Here is a 21,509-nt window from a genome sequence, read left to right as displayed (position 1 = left end):
TGTATTGAGACCCTGCTTTCATCTGCTATAATTGGCCAGCTTAAAGTTCTTATGCAGAGGGTTGTATTCATAGTCACATCACTACAATCAGATCTAGAACAGTTTCATCATTCCCAAAGAAACCCGACTCCTGTGAATGTGAAACTGAGGCACCGCCCCCTTGTCCTGTATCAGCAGTCCTTAACACCTGGGTGCAGCCCAATGACTCTTTCATAGGGGTCACCTGAGACCATTAGAAAATAGAAATATTTGCGTTTGCATGACAATTTATAACAGTAGCAAAAGTACAGTTCTGCAGTTTCAGTGTGAGTACAATTATGGTTGGGGGTCACCACAGCATGAGGAAATGTCTTAAAGGGCCACAGCATTAAAAAGGTTAAGGTCCACCATCAGAGATTAAACATCTATCTACTTTTATGACTGACTCTTTTAAAAGAAAAGCTTACTTGATCATGAGAATTTTACTTTGTACGTTGAGTCTGTAGTGTTCAATGTGAATTTTGTGGGTCCCACATCCTGGTCCATCATCAAATGGTGGCAACCTACCCTCCTACTGTATGGCATTGTTCAGTAGTACCTTCAGGAAGATGGTCTATAAGCTTGGTCATTAAAGTTAATTGAAGTGGCCTTCTGTCCTTTTATAAAATATAATACATACTTAATGTTAGGACAGATGATATAACTCAAAGGGGCCCAGGGTCCATTTGCAACATTACAGATAGCTTGGTTGAAGGAAAGCTATGCATACTTGTTGAGATATATTAACCCAACTACACAAAATAATATTTAGTGGGTAAATAACTACCTCTTAAATTCTAAAAAGCTGAAATAGCTGGAAACACTCCTTATAGTGTCAACTGATAAGTCAGTTGTTACTGTATTTTTCCCTTTTATACATGTGACTGAAACAAAAAGGTTCTAGAAGTAAATGTAACTCAGATGCTCAAGCAGAGCCTAATTCATTTAAGAACTAATCTGAATGTCTATTACGCATCAAAAAACATTCTAGGACCTTAGGCTTTATCAGCGGACACTCCAACTCAACACACTAAGATCCATCGCTAATCCCTTCAGCTTTGGACACCTGACATGTGTGTAGCTGAAACAGGGACACTTTAATATAAATATATGGTATGCAGGACATCGGATCAGATATATACTATCTGGGGGTCGTGATCCGTAGATTGAGAACCTTTGCCTTAGAGGGCGGTTAACAGAAATAGCAAATACTTTGGAGAGACAGGAGCTCTCTCAGCATGTGAAAGAAAGCTCAGGTGTGGGAGGACTCCCAGGAAGAGGAAGCTGGGCACTATGATCCTTTCACTGACCCATGAATGTACAAGTCAAGGGCAGGAGTACTAAGCCAAGAGCCAAATGAACAGAGACATCTCACAGGACAGGAATAAGGCTGTCTTCATGGGAGAGGCTGAAGATGGTTCCAGGGCCCCCAGGAGCACCCAAACCCAAAGAGAGCCACCCAGAGAACCAGATCCACCGCAGTAGTTAGATAAACTGTCTGCAAAGAGACAATCTGCAGGCCCAGCTGTTGAGTCAGCTGGGATCGCTCAGATTTATAATGCAGAGGAGTGGTTGCTTGTGGTATTGTTTTCCAGTCAGGTTCACTTTAGGATGCACTTTGTTGGCCACTTTCAATTAGCATTAAAAAAGTATGCACACGATACAAATAGACCATGGGGTAAAGAGCGCCTCCTAGTGACAAGTCACAGAAATGGCAGGGCCAATTATTTACCCTCCAACCCTGCCGAGATAAGGAAGAGAAGGACAGGGGTGGGAGGAGCCCAGTATCCATTAGCAAACTTCTGGAAATCGCCCTCCTCACTGATATGTCTGCCACCTGTGAAAGTTTTTCTTCCATATGGTGTCTGGAGAATGTTTTTCTTAAAACCCAATGTTTTATAAGACAAGCATTCCTAAAGAAAGACCATGACCAGGCAAGCTACACCAGAACTAGAAATGGCCAATAAATATATTCTTTAAAAAAAAAATACAACTGTATCAGAAATCAAATACATGACATTTAAACAGAAAAATATCACACAGACACACACACAGAGAGAGAGAGAAAGAGACAGAGATGGAGAGGCAGAGAGGTAGACAGAGAGACAGAGATAGAGAGGCAGAAAGTTGGAGAGACAGAGAGAGACAGAGATAGAAAGACAGAGACAGAGGTAAAGAGAGAGCAGTAAAGAAACAAAGAGGTAGAAAGACAGAGAATGCATACTGCAAATTGAAATACACAGTTTCGGCATGCTTGTGGAGAAATGACAGAATTCACACTTCTAAGAAAGGGTGAGAAGAATGAGCATGGCACGTGTTCATGGGAAGGGAAATGAATTTCTCGCCCATCATTAGACCTACAAATAAAGTTACCATACAGCTGCTGGAGTGAAATGTAGAAGAAAATGAGCTACATGTATTTGGCAAAATGCTATCCCACAACAAAGGAAAGTGCAGCTATGGCATTGTTCAAGAAAAATGGAGGGCAGGGTGGGCAGAGTAGGAATCATCACTTTCAGCAAAAATAAGGCAGAGTCTGAAAGAAAAATATCCTGCAAGTTCTCCCATATATGGACTCTAGATTGGGGATGCAGAAGAGACAGAGAGAAACACCAGCAGAAAATGGACTCAGAGAAGAAAAGTCTGAAAGGAGGAAGGTAGACAAGAACCAAGGTGAGAGAGTAACAGGATATGTGTGACATCAGGATGGGCAGATTATCAGAGGCTAAAACTAATGAAAGAGACCTCAAGAAGAAAGGAACATAAGGAACAGTGGTGGGGATGAAATGAGTAAGAGTAATAATAATAATAATAATAATAATAATAATAATAATACACATATATATGTATATACATATATATATATGCCATAACTAAACCAATGACTGCCAATGCTAACCTTTAAAATTAATAAAAAATAAATAACTAAAAAGCTGGTTTTCATGGGCACTGCCTGGCAAAAGACTGGCCTGTGGTAGGTTGCTGGCCAAAGAAGTGAGGTACAGCACAGGCTTCCGGCCTGGTCCTGCTCTTGTACGTTATGCACAGAGCAAGGGATGTATGGCTTTATACTAAAATCAGAAGGCAGCCGCTGCTGGGTGGCAACCAAGGACGGCTCCTGGCTATGCATAGTATGTGAAGTGCACTTCTTTACAGTGAGCCTATGTCATTTTTATGATTTATACAGACAATAAAGCCACTTAGAATTCATGTCACATGGCTGAAGTGAAGTCAAAGGGAGAAAAAAATATTCACCACAGGTAGCCCTAAAAGAAATTAGAATCTTCTTGTTACCTTTCCCTCTTCCCCCTCCCCCATAAGAAGGGTCTTTCTCTCAGTTGGCTTCTTCCCCCAAGGGGCTCTGTGTTTTTCTTTGCAAACTCCTCTATCTCCTGTCTCCTTGTAAAACTTTCCTTCAGAGAACCTGCCCAGGAAGCAATAAAATGCGGTTGAATCTCTCCTGGAGTAATCAATGCTAAATCATCTGTTGCTTCTAAAAACCGACTGAAAGCTAATAATTTGTATCAACTCTGTTTATGCAGCTAAAGCAAATTGCTAAATGTTAGGCGACATTTCTGTTGTGGGGTTGCTTTAACCTCTCCACAAGTGGCACAGCTGAGGGAGAATTGTTTTTGAGAACAAGGAAACGAAATATGTCCCTTATAAATAAGAGGTTTATTTTGCCAGTCAAAAAATACAAGGATATTTAGTACCTGGACTACCTAGTCACTGTTCTAAATTCAGTCTTCTGTATGTATGTATGTGTTTCTTTTCCATTTCAATGCCTCCTCCAGGGCAGTTTCAAACTTTCCAAAGGCTTTGCCTTGATTCTGACCCTAGTTCATACTTGTTAGGTTGGCTCATATAAAGAATGAGAACTAGCTAGATTCACATTCATGCTCTGACCAGTCCAACTGCTTCCAGGTCTGTGGTTCCCCACCTCCTACAGGAGCAGCCCAAGCAGTCCTGGTGCCAGTCCAGGTGAGAGCTGTCTTCCTCACTGCTGCCCCGAATGTTTCCAACAACCCAAATCCTCACCATTTGATTCTTGGCTAATAGACTCTTAAACTAGTTGGGCAAACAGAATGCTCTGCCCTTGGGTTCAGACCTGTGAGGAACCCTGTAAGTAAAGTAAAGAAGACATTAAGTAAGCCAGCCATTTTCCTGATTTCCCTTCCCTAGAGGGGATTTTGTACGGGTTGTGATGGCAATTCCTAAGGATTAAGTAACCAGGCTCTTAGAAGCCTGAAAAAAGATGCTTTCTGGAGCTCATGCTTGGGAAAGCGCACTTAAAAGACCAAAGGAAATTTTTATCATCTCCCAAGAAGGCGCAGTGCACATCTTCCTTGGGGACATCTGTTAGATGCTTCAGGGAAAGAAACACGTTCTCTCCCAGGAGCATGCCTATGAGTTGCAACACATGGGGCTCGCCTCTCTTCACTTCTATGCAGCCTTTAATGACTTGGTGCTGCAACAGAGGCTGCAGCAGGGCTCTGCAGCTCTACTAAAGCTCACAGAGAGCAAAAAGGTGCAGCGCAGGACAGGTGCTTTTCACAAGTTCTCGCCAGACCTACTTGCTAAAACTATGCTATTCTCATTGAGCCATAGGGGATGAGGAATAGAGGCCAGGACGGCCATGAAAAGGTGTTTATATACACCCACTGCTGTTTATGCTTTGCTTAATTGTATGTGTGTCGTGTTTTATCCATATGTGTGCCTGGTGCCTGCAAAAGGCAGAAGCGGCCATTGCATCTGCTGTAACTGGAGTTGAGGATGGTTGTGGGCCACCATGTGGATGCTGGGAATCTAAGCTATGACACCCCTCATCCTTTGCAGGATCAAGTGCTCTTAATCGTTAAGCCACCTCTCCAGCCCCACAGCTTCTATTTTGTTTGACATACAGGAAGAGAATAAGATCCATCCCCCGTCCCCTTCCACTTCCCCAGTCAGGATTAACAGGGTTTCCATAAGCTGCACAACACTTCTGCCAATGTCACTTTGGCTTCAGAACCAGAACTGTCCAAGCCATGAGCCATCTGATCATCTTGTTCCCCTGAGCAAGATGTCTGCTTTCGCTGCAGCCCCTAATGGTGGTATCAACCACAGATAACTCACCTGACTCCAAACGCTTTCTGGACCAGAGCCACTCTTAGCTGGGAACAAAATAAGTAGTCACTGGTTGTATGTATATCTGCTGAGCCTATAGAATCCCCACAGGTATCCAAAGGCCAGGTTCCAGAGGCTTCTTACAGAAGTCTAGAGGAGCAGGTGTCATCCTAGGAAAACCTCTTGTCCCTTCTAGTCTTGTATCCTAGAAATGTACTTCCATTGTGGCCTTGGTTTCTCCAGGTCAACTCCAGGTCAACAGAGTTTCAGGGAATGCCAAGTCATTTTAGTTTTCAGGAAACATCTTTGGTTTGTCTGCTCTCAGTAAGACAAAGAGAAGGCCTCAATCAAGTCAGAGGCCTACAGGTTTATATTACCTTACGTCCCCTCCAGAAATCTCCCACCTAGGAAATCTCCAGGCTGACTTCTAAAGTGCACATACCAAGCTCACCATGTGAATCAGACATGCACTAGGGTGGATGGGAACCAGGCCGAATTTGCTCCCAGTCTCCAGCTCCCTTTTGTTTGTGGCCTGACCACCTTTGGGTTGATTCATGGTTTTCTTCTATTGAATGTGTTTGTGTTCATTGTTTTTTCTAAACAAATCATCCTCCAATTATTTTGTTCGGTGAGTCTGTGCTTCCTCTTCAGTCTCCTTCCATTTTCTAATACTTAGACCTACAAAAATGTTCTTAGCTTCCTTTTATGCAAATCTTGTTCATTTCTACAGCTCTGTCCCATCTCACTAAATTATCCTAATTAGGCTTAACCATCAATTTTACCCAGCCTAGACTCACCTGAGACTATGGAAGAAGGGAAATCAGATCAGAATAGCCTGTGAGCTTGTCTGTGAGAAGTCATCTTGATTTTTAATTGATGTAGGAGGTTCTTGTCCATCATGGGCAGCACCATTCCCTAGTCCTGTAGTCCTGGGCTGTAAGAATGCTAGCTAAACCTGAGCCTGGAAGTAAGCCAGCAACCACCATTCCTCCATGGTTCTGAGTTCCTATCTGAATTCCTTCCCTGACTTTCTCCATGACAGACAATAACTTGAAAGTATTAAAAAAACAGGTCCCTTTCCTGCAAGAGTTGCTTTTTCTCTATGATGGCAACAAAAAGGAAACTAGAATTCCATCATCCATACCACTGCCCTGAACCACTCAGACCCTCCCATAATTCTCAGCATGTTCTTGCCTGGGGTCAGTCTGCCAGCCCAACGATGTGCAGAAATGGATACCTTGGAATCTCACAAAGGTTTCTGCAGAGGAGAGTAACTGTCTATACACTCTGAGTAAAGGCAGATAAGTACTGTCACGCGCCCACGCTTCCCGCTGGTAGGAACAGGCGTGCAACAAACAAACAGATTCTTCTGCGGATAACCTTTATTGTACAGCACTTTGAGCAGGGGACTTCTTGAGCAGGAAACTTCTCTCTGAGCCGGGGACTCCCTATCGGGGTCTGCTGTATACGCGACCTCTCACGTGCAGTCTCCCACGTGATCTCTCTGCCCAGTCTCTCTCCACGCGGGATCTCCCGCAATCTCTTTTACCGAGTCTCTCTCCACGTGGGATCTCCCACAATCTCTCCTATCGGGTCTCTCTCCACGTGGTGTCTCCCGCAATCTCTCTACTATCTCCCTCTCCACCTGGAGGAGAAATGCACTGCTATATATGCCTAAGAGACTTGTGTTGCTACCTGATTGGTGCATCCTCCTGTAGCTCAATCACGTGCCCCGAGAGTGGACTGTGACTTATGTGGTTGCCAAGCAACACGAGGAGAAAGGTTTTTGTAGGCTGAACAATGGGCGGGAAGCTGGCACCATCTATTGGCGCCAACGGCTTCCTACAAAGTACATCTGGGGCTGTTAGGTCTCCAGGAAGCGCTTATGATGTCATACATGTCATGCATGTCATACATGGCACACATGTCAAGCATGGCATATATGTCACATATATCACATACACGACATATGCCGTACATGTCACATGTGTCATGTGTGTCATGTATCATGTGTGCCATACATGTCACATATTACACATGGCACGCATGCCATGCATGTCACACATCTTACATATGCCATACATGTCATACATACCACACACCATATATATCACACAAGTTATACATGTCACACATGCCACACATGCCATACATGTCATACAAGTTGCTCAACTATAAAACTGTAAGATTCTGGAATTACAAAGAAGTCTATAAAATGAATCTGGGCTAACTTTGTACCAAAAAAAAAAAAAAATTAATCGATGACGACGCCAATGCCACCACTGTCACGGAGCCTTGGACAGAGGCCTGGGGGACTGAAAAAGAAACACACACAGACACACATATGGGTCACTCAATTATCGGTGAATGCCAACCAGGCTTTACTCGGGACTCCTTTTTTTATGGGGTGAACAACAAAGCCTGGGGAGGCCAGGTGCAGTCACGAGTGTACAAAACAGGATGTAGCTCGGATGGATCATTCTAGGGTGTGGTTAAGAACCACAATGGATACAAGGAAGGAGTTCTTCAGCAAAACAAGTAGAGGAAGGGAAAATAAGGCCAGGTTCCAATGGCAGGTCACAACAAATACCCACAAGAACAAAACCTTTTTGAGGTCTTCAGTAACCAAATCATCCTGGACTTTCAGAAAGTCTGCAACCCTAAGTGGCTTTCAAATCAAGAGACAATTTCAAATCTATGAACCTTAACGTCTCATTGTTTCTAGAGTAAATTCCTCCAGTTCTTCCTGTGGATCCTTCTGTGACTTGCAATGTGTGGCAGAGCCACCTGGGCACCCAACAGAACACAAAATCGTGTCTGAGAATTACTGCTCCTTTGAAAACAATGCTGGCTCCAACTGGGCAATCTCTGCCTCACAATTGGCTCCTCTCCTATCGTGACTGCAACTACTCATGTCCCTGGAATCATTCTGTTCTGCTGCTTCAGGCCACCTGAGTCCTGTCTGTGAATACTTGAATATGTGTACCCAGGTCAGGATATCAAGCATAGGCTCTGTTTGAGTCAAATAAGCATCTCTGGCCTGGAAATCTAAGCATGGAATTAGTGTTTCCATGAAAAATGTTTTCCAGGTCCCAAATAAATATCTCACTGTGTGTATTGGAGGACATCCCATTTGTAAACCTGGGGCCATTGATGCTTCTCTGGCATGAACTCACACCCAAGGATAGAAAATGTCCCTTGTGGTCTCTAAAAAAGTGCCTGTGCAACAGGAGACTGGCATACCAATGCTTTGGGCCTGTGTTCTCTTAGCAGTTCCTGTGTGGGTATAGCAAGAGGAAGTCTGAGGGAATGTGCTGCCCTCCTAACATAGGGACACACAACCAGGAAAGGTAGCAGGAAGCTACTAGTATCCCCTAGCTCTACAGGCCCACTACACCATCAAACTTACACGTTCTCCACCGAACTATACCCCAGGGACTCTCTGGGGAGGAACTTGGGGCCTGTCAAGCCACCTGGGCTTCAGGCCCATAAAACTTTATAGTTCCAATGGCTATGAGTTGCAGCTCCCTCTTGGGTCCCATGCTAATGATTTCCAGATGTGCAGGGAAACAGAGAGAACTGAGACCTGCCTCAGTATCACATTTGATGTGTCAGAGGGGCAGGGACCATCATCTTAGGTCCTTTTGAAGACTTAACCACGTTAGTGGGAGTTACAGGTGCTGGTGCAGGCCAAGCTTTTCTGTGGTATAATCAAGTACCCTGAGGTGCTGGAACAACAGTGATCCGTGTGTGTGTGTGTGTGTGTGTGTGTGTGTGTGTGTGTGTGTGTGTGTGTAAGAAAGAGATTAATAGAGGATAGATAAATAGATTGATGGATAATTGGATGGGTGAATGAATGGATGGATGAATGAATGAAGATCACACTCCATCTCTGAACCCTGCTGACCTGTGCTTAAATTACAACAAGAGCAAATGTTTGTGTCCCAGTGTCCCCAAGTACAAAATGGTGTCATAGCTTTACCTAATTCAGGTAAATTCAGTGTGACTTGCTGCATTCAAGGTGGTTCTGGGTGATTCCTGAATGTTCATTGCATTGGATATCACCCCAAACACAATACTTTAGATCTAATTTGACTGTGGAATGGCCACAAACATTGTCACCAAAACAATTCCTTTTTTTTTTTAAGTGACATTTTTAGGGTGATTGTGTGCACATTTCCCTCCTCCAAGCCTCTGCTGTGTGAGTCAGGGAATAGGAAAAGAACACAGGTGAACTGTAGCTTAGGTGGGTAGGCATACCTTGCTTATTTTGGCAGCCTCAGGATCGTCTTCTGACTCACTTCTTCCCATACCGCCCTGACCCTCCTTGACACTCAGACACAAAGGTCCTTTTACACATTTACTTCTCATTGCCAAAAAGTCCAAAAAACACAGAATCTCAGCTGTCCAAATATTTTTCAGGACTGGCTATTAAACGAATGTGAATTCGTTCAGGTTTGTCACTAAGCGGGATGAAAGAAGCACTGATGGACAGGCTTTAGGGCCAAAAGTAAGAAGCTGGAGTCACCAAAGTAATAATAATGTGGTCAGCATTCTAGTCTTCATGCTGATAAAATTTTAAAATACTCAAAATAAAATAACATTTTAAGAACTTTGGGCAAAATCCAGACATGCCACCAGCATCTTTTTAAAGGGGAAATAACACAGTGCTGATTTTTACCAGCAGGTGGCAGTAAAGTGTTTAAAGATCCTTAGGCAGGACCCATGGCAGGAGACTATCTCACCCAACGTAGCTAAAGCTTGCCTTAAGCAGGATAAATCCAGGTCTTAACCCTAAACCTGGACTGTGGTGCCCGCCCACACCACAAACAGCCACTGTGAATCGGGAGAAGGCCTGAGGGTTTGAAAAAAAGACACGACTCAATTATTCATGTGACCAGAAATGCTTTACTCCACCTCCAACTCCAAATGACTACAACTGGCTCCAGCTCCAACTCCACACTTATAAAAGCAGTTACAAAGGCAGTATGCAAATTCCCTAGCTGCAGGGTGGAGGGGTCACCCCCTGAGGTGAAGTCTTTAACCCCAGGTAGCCAAAAGCAATTACAGGAACAGGTGTGGAGTAGGCTTGTGACTGGACATTAGTATTACAAAGGGAGGTGTGTTGTTTTCCCAAAGTCAAGGAATGCAAGCAGACAGTTCAGCTAACCCTTAGCAGATGGGTGTTGGGCTTAACATCCAACATTGGACATACAAGGGTGTGTTAACCTTTTTAAACTTCCCTAGCCTCTGCATAGAGGAAAAAAAAATACGGCTTCTTTTTGAAAGAGAGCCCCCCTCCAGGGTAGGGTCTCTAGGAGAGTCTTGGCGACGGAGAAACACCAAACCCGAGACCAAGAGATGCAACAGCAAGAGGCAGTTTATGTAACACAGGACCTGCGGATGCACTGAAAGACCTCCGAAGGGAGACCCTCACTCAAATCTCAGGAGAGGCGCGCACCCAGCGAGGCACCGAGACCAGACTTGCTGCAATCGCATGAGGAAGTTTATTGAAAGTGAAAGAGTGAGATCTCAGGCCAGCATGCTGGGGTCGAGACTCATACACCACGCAGGGGTAGAGGAGTTCGACCCCGGCCTGAACTTGTAACAGGCTTATAAAGGCAAAAATCACAAAGGAGGGGGAGGACAGGGGGAATGAGGAAATTCATAAGGGGAAGAATCATACATTTTTTATCAGTACACCCCCAGGCACACCTAGGGCGTTGGAACATTCCACAGAGGTCATCCGGACCTTCTGTGGTATTTTGGGAACTCAAATCTCAAGAAAGTGGGATTTCCTGGGAGCGGCAGAGGAAATCCCTAGGGCAAGGAATCAGTGTCCTTTGACAACCTTTTACTCTTCAGCACCAGTCTTTCGGGGGACTGGGCGCGCCTGGCACTTGAGAAGAGCATTTCTTTTATAGGGGCTGGGAAGCAGAAAGCGTGCTTACAGAAGCAGATGCGTGGTTATAGGGTCTTGATTAGTTAATTCAAATTATGCTAGGGTTTAGAGCGAGGACATGGCTGTTCGTCATAATGGGTTTCCAAGAAATCAGATACAGCCCTGGGTCAGCACTCTGGATAGTCCCTGATACTTCTTGTTCCTTTTCAGTTACCCTATTTGGTCCATCTCGCTGACTACAGATATCCTCTGTGGCAGAATGCTGAGGCCCCACCTGATTATCTCACTCAGCCTTCTGTAACGACTGGATTTGCATCAGCCAAGTTTTCTCGTATGGCTGCCAGGGGTCTTTCATTTTGAGTGATTTAGTAGTTTCAACCCCAGCAGCACAAGTGGCCTTTAGGAGCCCAAAGCTGTTCATGCCTTTGAGTTTCTGGGCACAGGTAAAGATAGAAAAAAAAAAAAGTCATCTTTGTGTTGTGAGGTTTCCCAATATGTTTGCACAGCCTCTGAGACCCTCCTAACCTTATAGATTTTCTAAATAAGAGCAGGAACTATTGGACAGATATCCCCCTACTCTATCACCCTTTCCACCTCACGGCCTCTTAGAGCATTAGAGCCCAACTGCCATGCTTTACTCTGTGTCCTGGTTCAGGGTGCTATCACTGCAATGAAATACCATGACCAAAGCAACTTGGGGAGGAGAGAGTTTATTCAGCTTACACTTCCACTTTGCTGTTCATCACCAAAGAAAATCAGGATAGGAACTCAAGCAGGGGAGGAACCTGGAGACAGGAGCTGATGCAGAGGCCATGGAGGAGTGCTGCTTACAGGCTGGCTCCTTGTGGCTTCTTCCTTATAGAATCCAGGTCCACCATTCACAAACAAAGGGTGGCCCCTCCCCTATCAATCACTAATTAAGAAAATGCTTTACAGTCAGATCTTACAAAGGCATTTTCACAAAGGAGGTTTCCCTCCTTTTAGATAACACTAGCTTGTGTCACGTGGACATAGGCCAGTCAGCACAGTGAATTGAGGCACACAATGAAAGAAAAACTCAGAAACTGATGAAAGGGGTCAGCTTTGGAAAAAAATCCAAACAAGCAGAACAGTGTAATTATAATGGCATTGGTCACGTGATTAATGGTTAGTAAGGATGAGTGGGTGGGTGGGAAAATAGGTAGATGACTGGATCAGTGGGTAAAACATTAGCTCAGAATACTTCAGTTGGCTACAAGGAAAATAATTCCAGGTTCTCAGTAACCTAAGACAAGGTTAGCATACTCTGATTGGTTTGAAGAGGTGGTGACTCCTGATCTGTAGAAGTAATAAGTTCCAGCCAGCCACTAACATAGTAGTGGTATGACACTATATGACTATATGCTAGGTACGTTGGACTAAATGAGCCTTTTGGGAATCCTAGGATTTCTTTTAGTCATGCCTCTTGGTACAATGGGGATGAAGTCCATACCTTTGGTGTTAAGATCTCCATGTGGAAGAAACATCTCAAGAATTTCACACTACTTCCTTTAAAATCATAGTCCCATCTTTCACCATTTCTACTTCTGCCTGGGCTGGGAAGCCACATTCTAACAGTTCGCTTGGGAACTTATGCTGGTTTGGTTTTAGTAAGTGTGTCTCTTTTCATTGAAATTCAGAAGAGATGGATGAGTTGAAGCCTGGACCGGTCCTTTTAGATTCAGGTAAGCATCTAGCTGACCTCTTAACACCAATCAGAACAGTCACACAGCCCTGAAGGACCAGAAGGGCCTAACAGCTCAGCGGGTGGCTCAGGTGCTCCAGCCAGAGTGGCCTTTCTAAAGGAAGTCTCCTGAGATTTTCAGGTCCAGGGATGGGGTCATTCAAACTTTCCTAGGAATGTCTGGGCAATATTTGTTTTCCACAAGGGAGAGAGAAGGCATGAAGACAAAGGCTGGAGTGAGTTCACTGCAAGAGTGGCTTAGACCCTCACTTCTGCCATCACACACTGGACTTCTTTTATTTCAGTCTGCATCTATGGTATTCAGGAGGGCTGCCTGGTGGTTGTGCATGCCTATATCCCAGGACTCAGGTGGCTGATGCAGGTGAATTTCTGTGAGTTTGGGGCCAGACTGCTCTACATAGTGAGATCCAGACCAACCTATGTAGCAAGACCTTGTCTTAAAAAAATTAAATTAAATTAAAATTTAAAAAAAAAGAAAGAAAAGAAAATGGTACGAGGTTTTTCATTTTCATCAGTGTGAGTGTGTGTGTGTGTGTGTGTGTGTGTGTGTGTGTGTGTGTGTGTGATTCACTGAATACCATATTAAATATTTGACCCTCTAACAAAGCCTTCCAGTTCTTGGTAAGAAGCAAGATTTTACTGGCAAGGTAAGACAAAGATACAAAGGCCCAACTTTTGAACTTACCACACACACACACACACACACACACACACACACACACACACACACACAATGTAGAGCATGGAGACAAGTCCCTGTAAAGCATCTGGCCGAGAAATACTGTTGAACACCCAAAACAGTATTTTCACATGATGTAAGGGGCTGAGTAGAGCTGGCTGACCTTTAACGGGAAATGAAATCGTGGGCTTTGCCCACAGCGGGAGGAGAGAAAAAGAGATCAGAGACAGACCTCCACACCTGCCTCCACTGCTGAAAACTTCTAGGACTAGGCATCCAGAAAACTGGGAGACCTGTTTCCTGCACGTTTGCTGCGTCTGTGAAACCCGCTGGTCACAGCTGTCCTGACAGATCCATGCTCACTGTCACTCTGTGGCCACCCCTACCTAGCTGCACCCCACCCTCATACCACCTCTCCAAACATGAACCTTGTGTATCTCTGCCTCTAGCCTTTAAGTGCTGGGGGCGAGAGGCTGTCTTCTCTGCCCTTTTATTTGAACTGTGTTCCTCTCTGGTAGACACACAGTGTCTTCCAGCTTGCTCTGCATATGTCTAACTCGTCTTTGTTCAGTGCCCACATCATCAAAGTTTGGCCAAGAACCCATGAGTACTGAGCATAGGAAAGGTTTGAGCCAAACTCATTTCCTGACCTCAAGGTTTTCAGAATTTTAGAGAATGATAATTTATATGGACATGCCAAAAAATGATTTCACATAAATAAGGCAGGACTCAGATAGAACTAGTTAAGATGAGAGCAGAACAGGCCCCCTGAATACCCAACAGAGCACCCTTGGGCAGGCTATCCATACTTATTTTTCTCAGGATGAACTGGTGTAGAGGAGAGGCAGCCATAAGCCAGAGTCTCAGAGCTGGGTGTGAATATCTGCTCTGTTCTGTTCTCTGCAGTAAGGCCGGGTGCTTCCAGTGCTTGGAAATCACAACAGCTTTTACTTCTCTTTCCAGGATTTTTGCCAAAGGAAGAACTCAGCACACAGTCTTCAGAGCCAGTGTCACAGGGAGATCCGAGTGAGTTACCTGGACAGCTGGGAACCTGGGTGGTTTTAACATCTCTCTCTTCTGCATACTGACTTCCGGTCAGATGCACCTCTCTCCTACCACAGATCTATTTAGCTTCCATCTTCTGATACTTGTTCTAAGGAGAATGCAGAGCTTTTGAAGAATTTAAAGTATGAAGTATGTGCTTGAGGGGAAGAGGATTGAGGTTTTCTTTCTTTCTTTCTTTCTTTCTTTCTTTCTTTCTTTCTTTCTTTCTTTCTTTTAGTTACTATGGCATCAAGGCAAAGAATGGGAAGGGATGGAGTGGGCAGGGCAAGAGTGGATGAAAAGAATTGACAGGCTGATCCGAAGGGGTGGGGTACCTCAGAAGTAATAGAAGCTGGGCCTTGGAGTTAACCAGAAATTAGAGGAATTGGTAAAGTCAAGAAATATAGAAAGGGAAGAATCTTTAGGGCTGGAGTGGGGCAAGAGACAAGACAGTTAAAAATGACATCTGCAGAACTCTGGAGATGACTCGATGACCTGGGTTCTTTTCATGGTGGAGAGAAGCTGCCCCCACAAGTCACCCTGTGAGCTACACACTGTGCTGTGGCATATGTATGCTCTCCCACACATCCTCAGTAAACACGTAGATCTAATTTATATTGTAAAAAAATGGCTTGTGAAACTGAATAAATGTCACTGTGGTGAGGAAAACAGAATGTAGCAGGTTGGGGACAGGAAGACTGTCTATGTCTGTCATTTGCCATTAGATAAAAATTCAGTCCAATAGCAAGATCTAATACTTGGCTGAAATGGAACGGTTCAGTTAGAAATTCAGAGTCAAGAGAAAAAGATGACAGTGAATATACATAGCCTGTCATTCTCCATCAAATTAAAGAGATAAAAACGTTAAATGGGTATTAAAATGCCCCAAAAACATTTAGAGTTGCAAGATGAACTATGGTTCAAAGCAGAGACTCTATTACATAGCTATTAAATGGGACATAGATAAGGTTGAAAACAGTGCCCACAAATGACAAATGACGAGTCTCAATAGGCAGGGGAGAAAACATCTGGGAGTATCACAAAAGAGGGACTGGAGAGAAAAGGAACACAGAGAAGTGTATTCCCTTCCGACGTACCAAAAGAAAGTACTTGCAAATGCTCCCCAGGCTGCTGCCAGCCACCATTGGACTGTCTCACCTCTACAGCATGTAAGAAACACCTAAAGATGTTTTTTAGACTAAAGATGCCTGTCTCTTACCTCATACCCATTGTGTCAGACTCTTACTCCACCTTGCTTCTTTCCATATGATCAGAGGAACAACAGCATCAGCAAGTCACCTGAGACTCTGAAACAAAGGCAGGGACAGAGCCTCCATCCCAGACCCACTGACCAATTCTACAACCTAAGTTACCAGTGGTCCTTCAGAGTGGCTCACGGGTTATTTTGTGGGAACTTCATAAGACTTGTGACCTCTGCGTGCCTCTGATAGGTATCATCCAAAGTTACAGAACATGGGCCTGATGTGTTATATAGCCCAAAGCTTGAGTTCATCTATAGAATTGTGCTATGAAGAACTGTATCACAGAATTAAGAAAACTGGTGCATTTATGCCTTGAGATACCACATCTGACCTTTTGTTCTCATCCAGAACCTTTCCTGTGGCCATAAATAAGACAGCAATTCTGAACACTATCTGGCACAATCCTACCCATTAATACTGATGTCAATTTCACACCAGCCAACTCAGTCCACAGAAGAAAGCCTCTGGATCCTAACCTGTATCTGCCACGAGATAGAAGCGTAGTCATTAAGTTTTGAGGCAGGGGCTTTTGCTCAGTAATGGAATGTTTGCCTAGTTGCCTAGGAAGTCCAACAAGACATTGTGTTTGGTTCCAGCGATGAAAAAAAAATCCTGGGAAGGTGACAAAGGAGATGTCTGTGTCAGCCCTCAGCAATCAGGCCAGAGAGCCAAGAGAACTAAGTGGATAAATTGCTTGGTTCAGAACTGAACACATTCATCCTGAACATAGTTCATGATGTAAGAAAAAATGAGCAAAATGTCCTTGAGGAACCCAAACGGATACTACCAAATCCTTGTTCTGTTATTGCTGAAAATAAATGAAAGGGGGAACCCTGTTATCCCTCCTAGAATTGATTTTCCTCTATCTTAAAAAGCAATATCGAAGTAATCTGCTGGCGTCTGGAAGAAAAATTTTTGTTCAGAAGTGCTTCTCAAACTTAGGGGTCATATTTAAAGGCAAATCTGATTCCCTATATTTGAGTGGATCCCAGGAGTCTCTATTTCCCACATAACTGCTGGTGTTGCAGAACCAAGGGCCCTGAAGAACATTACTGCCACCTGCTGGCTATAATTCACATTGCAAAGCAAGGCCTAGCGCGTTGACCATTAGAGAGAGGCTTTATATGTCAGTTCTCCCTGTCTTCTGCTTCATCTCTGTCTTTAGTAGAATCTTTAAACCACATTTGGATTTTGTTTGTTTCCTAAAATCTTCATCTCAGGGGTTATTCTTGGATGTAGGCATCATGGGAGAAAGACAATGGACAGGGAAGGCTAGAAGGGACTTGTAGACTTGGGGCTAAAATATGAAGAGCTAAGACACAAAATACATGGAGCAGAGGCAGACAGAAAGCCCTGGGGTCTCCTCAAAACCTCCTCTGGTTTTAGTAGCCATTTTAGTACATTCTTAGATTCAACTTTTTCCTCCATCCAGGAATCTGTATCCATTATTCATCAATAATTACTTCTAATCAATTTTGCCTCAAACTTTGTCAGAAGCATTTAATACTTTCAACAGCCTTCCCTTGCCTATACCACATTTGTTAATGGAGACAGGCAATGCCAGGCCCAAGGAAGCCATGCAGAGTTTAGGAACGTGTGCAGTTTCTCCCCCACCCACATGGGATGCTGGCCATTGGGTGTTCTTGGATGCTGTAGATCAAAATGCTTTATTCTCCTGTCTCATCTTGAAAATAGTTCTGAAATACTGTTGTCTCCCAAAAGCATTAATTTGTCAATCATATTTCATTTTTTAAAATTAGTCTTAAGGCTATATGAACTCCAAGGGCTTCAGCTCAACAATGAACAGTCAGTTTTATCATACTGAGTCAGTACCATTGCAGAGGAGGATATCAAACTCTAACTTGCTAGCCATGTAGCATTCATTGAAAGGCTAAAGCTAACCTTCGGCCCTTGCCATCCCTCTCACACCCCTCACTGTCCTCCTGCAGGGCAGATCCACCTTACCCCTTCCTAGTTTTTCTTTTCCATAGTTTTGCTCACCCATCAACTGTGATCTAAAGTAGTAAATGGAAAATTCTAGAAATAAATAACCCCCAAAATTTTACTCATTTTTATTTTAGTATATTGTTATAATTATTCTGCTTTGTTATTAATTGTTGCTAGTCTGTTAGTTTGTTTAACTTGTAAATTAAATTATATTTATATTAAATTATAACTTATATAATATACATTCCTACATATATAGTTTAATTCATATCAGTGAATGTATATTATATATAAATAGTATCTCTATATATGTATGTGTGTATCTGTGAAAACAACTAAGTTATAACATTTAATTTATTTTTCTATATATCTTCCTGGGTGGGAACACTGAGCAACTAGATGCCTAGGTAGGAGCACTCAGAGCCAATCAGAATCATAGCATCCTTTTCTATCCCTCAGACTGCAAAATTGACTTGTCATTCATAATTGATGGGAGCACCAGCATCGGCAAACGCCGCTTCCAGATCCAGAAGCAATTCCTAGTGGATGTTATCCAGGCTCTGGACATCGGCCCTGCTGGTCCTCTCATGGGTGTTGTTCAGTATGGGTAAGTGCAGCTCCTGCTGAGCCTGGCTATCCCTGCACACCTAACTTCAAGACACAATGTGTCCTGAAGCACTGATTCATTCCCTTCTCTAACTCGAATGTGTTAAAAAAAAAAAAAAAAAAAAAAAAAAAAGGAAGCAATCCAGCTGCCATTGGAGAAATGTGAAGAAATGTGAGCCTTCCCAAAGGGAAAAAAAGGTTAATAACACATGCATGTGAGTAAATGCCATTTGTACTCATTTGCACTCTCATGATTGATGCAGACATTCATTTGTAGGGATTAAGAGCACTAGGTGCAATCCATGAATGAATTGGTTCGGCTATCACCAGTTTCTTTATCTCTAGACAAAGAAAGATAATGCCCAACAGCCACAGTGCTTTAGGTTGAACATTCTCTTTCCTCAAAACAACTTTGGGTTTTCTTAAGTATATTGATAAAGTCCACCAGGTGACGGGAAAGCCCCAGGGCACAGAGAGGGGGTTCCACCAGCTGGCTCAGCACTGAGACAGTGGCCCTGAATCCATCTGGTTATTTTATTAAGGGTAGGGGTTAAGGGGCCATAGCAACATTCCAAACTCAAGATTCTTTTCTCTAATTTGAAATCATAAATCAAGATTAGTTTAGATATGGATATGTTTCTCCCTACAACAGAACCCAGATATGGCAGATCACAGCCAAAAGAACAAAACACGCATATATCTGCAGCTGTAAGAGCATTTCAAACAGCTATATATGCTAGCCACAGGAGGGATTTGGTTACCCATGATGCTTTTCTTCCTCACATACCTGTAGTTTAGCCCTTGGAATTGGAAATCAAGACAGAGCTCAGTGCTCTTACTCCAAAGCTTTAGTGATGGCATGGCCATTGCTTCTGAATAAAAATAAGCACCCCAACACTCCAGCCCTTCCGTACATCTCCCAGCTGGCAAGCACTCCGAGGGCTGCCCAGAGCAGATTAGTTACAGGTGTGGTACGAAGACCTCAGCAGGTGTTTGAGTTGGTAGAAACAAGCTAGTTACTCTACTTTGAGTTATGAGAAAAATAAGTGAAAAAACTTCCTTTTTTATTTGTTAAACTTATTTATTATATATAAGTACACTGTTGCTGTCTTCAGACACACCAGAAGAGAGCATCAGAGCCACCATGTGGTTGCTGGAATTTGAACTCAGGACGTTTGGAAGAGTAGTCACTGCTTGTAGCCTCTGAGCCATCTCTCCAGCCTATGTGAAAACACTTTATTTGTCAAATAACTCATAATATGTATATTTCCAGAATTAAATTTGAATGCATTTGTTCCTCTCTTCTATTTCTGTCAAGAAAAAGTAGTAGCTTAGCTAACTGACAATTATAAATAATTAAGAGACAATTATAAATAACCAAACCTTGCAAATGCCACCAACCAGTGTTTATGACCTATTGTGTGGTATGACTTGAAATCTGGTAGAAAATAGAAAAAGGTGGGGTTTTATGGGGTTCTTGTTTTCTTGTTCTCCAAATGTCAGCCCATTTTCATTCCTCTGGTATTTTTTAAGATAGCAAATGCAGAACAAACCTTCCTATAAAGAGCACATACAAGTATTTAGTGCCAGATATCCTTGTCGATTTTATTGGAGGATTCAAAACTTGCTGTGTTATCTCACATCAAAAATAGCTGATTTAAAAGCTTGTATGGACCTGGGCTTTTGGTGTGGTAGGAAAACAAGGTGATGGCTATGTCAAGGGAAAGAAGAATGGCTGAAGAAACATTGTGTGCTAACAAAAATGAGGGGTAACTAGTAAATGTGGCAGGGAAGCAAAAGCAATAGACAGTCCCTCTACACCATGGCGGTTCGAGTGTGGCCTCTGAGTTTATCTACCAGTAACTTAGCTCTCAGAGCAACGGTGATGTGAAGTGGTGACAGCCAGGGGTACTTAGCAATAGAAGCACTGGGGATGGCCAGGGTTATCAATAGACTTGTGCAATAATCAAGGGTCCAGCTTAGCTATCAAGAAGGTGAATTTGTTATGAAGACAGCTTTGGCTCTTCTTGCCTTGGCTGTCTTGAACCTGCCACCATGGGATGCATATCAGTAAACACTTCCTAGAATGGCGTCTTCAACCTCCAGAAACATAGGAACTAAAATCAATTTTCCTAGTAAGATACTCCACCTGTAGCATCCTGAGCACAGCCCCTCCCCCAGTTCTCTCCAGTTTTCCTGCAAATGATCGCCATTTGGAAGAAAGCTTTAACACCCTTGCTTTCCAGTCTCACTTTCTAAACATGCTTTAGTGTCTGCCTTTTCTCCAACTGTATTAATTTAATTTAAGGCATTTAGGCCAAATGTGCATCTGTCCCTTCATTTTATGCTCATATAACCTAATCTGTCATCTTCGCCTTGCCTGTAGCAGGGTGGGAAGAAAAGCATTGCTGACAGAAGACCTGAATTCTGACCTTAGCCCCCCACCCAGGATCTTATACAATCACTTAACCTCTGCGTATAAGTGCTGACACCTGTAAAATATGGGGTCAACTGATGATTTATTAGGGCTCTACCAGCTCTGGCATTGTATAATTCAATGGCTGGCTCAGAAGAAAGCCAATAAATGGATGTTGGACTAACAGGCCAGCAAGCTGCTTCCTCTTGCTTGCAGCCCCAAATTGAAGAGTGGCCTGATAAGGCCAAAATTTGTCACGCTTTCCAGCTGAAATTGCTCCTTATTGAAGGTGTACAGTGGTCCCGCCACCTATCTCTCTTCAGCCTTTTCCTCGCTAAATGGTATGAGCTCCAGAAGAGGAGGAAAGTGGGAGGGAGACTGGACAAGGTACTGCTGGGCCCAGATCTGTGGAGCTGAGTAGGGAAAAGCTTTGTCAGATGAGAATCTGTCTCCACTCACAGCCTTGGGGTTCTCACCAGATCCAATTGCTTTCTGTGTGAGTCAGGGTTCTCCAGAGGAACAGAACCAAATAGGAAATATGATTATCTAAATGGGTTTATTTGATTGACTTACAGAGTTAGAGCCTGGATAGTCCTACAGAAGCTATCTGACCGGACCAGAAAGTTGCAGCCTCAGAATAAGAGAAAACAATGATAGTTTGAGGCTTCGTCTGAGGCCAAATGCTTGCCTCCTGGAGAACTGTGGTTCAAGTCCACAGCACACACCGAGGAAGCTGCTGTCCACAGGCAGCATAGTAACACTCACAGCTCACAATGATGCAGGCTCCAGCCCCTCCTCTGCTTTAA

General features: G+C 43.5%; 1 protein-coding gene across 1 annotated transcript in view; it reads left to right on the top strand.

The window, feature by feature from the left end:
• The window catches only part of VIT (vitrin), a 125,217-nt gene that overhangs the window by 77,595 nt on the left and 26,113 nt on the right, over positions 1–21,509 (top strand). Inside the window, exons 8-9 of the mRNA XM_080914868.1 lie at positions 14,392–14,454; positions 18,141–18,288. Coding sequence (XP_080770994.1) covers positions 14,392–14,454; positions 18,141–18,288 — 211 coding nt within the window. The remainder of the gene's footprint in view (positions 1–14,391; positions 14,455–18,140; positions 18,289–21,509) is intronic.

This window comes from Micromys minutus (assembly GCF_963924665.1).
Source record: "Micromys minutus genome assembly, chromosome: 3".
Lineage (NCBI taxonomy): Eukaryota > Metazoa > Chordata > Mammalia > Rodentia > Muridae > Micromys > Micromys minutus.
Note: the sequence above shows the minus strand (reverse complement) of the source record. Positions and strands in the feature narration are given on the sequence as shown.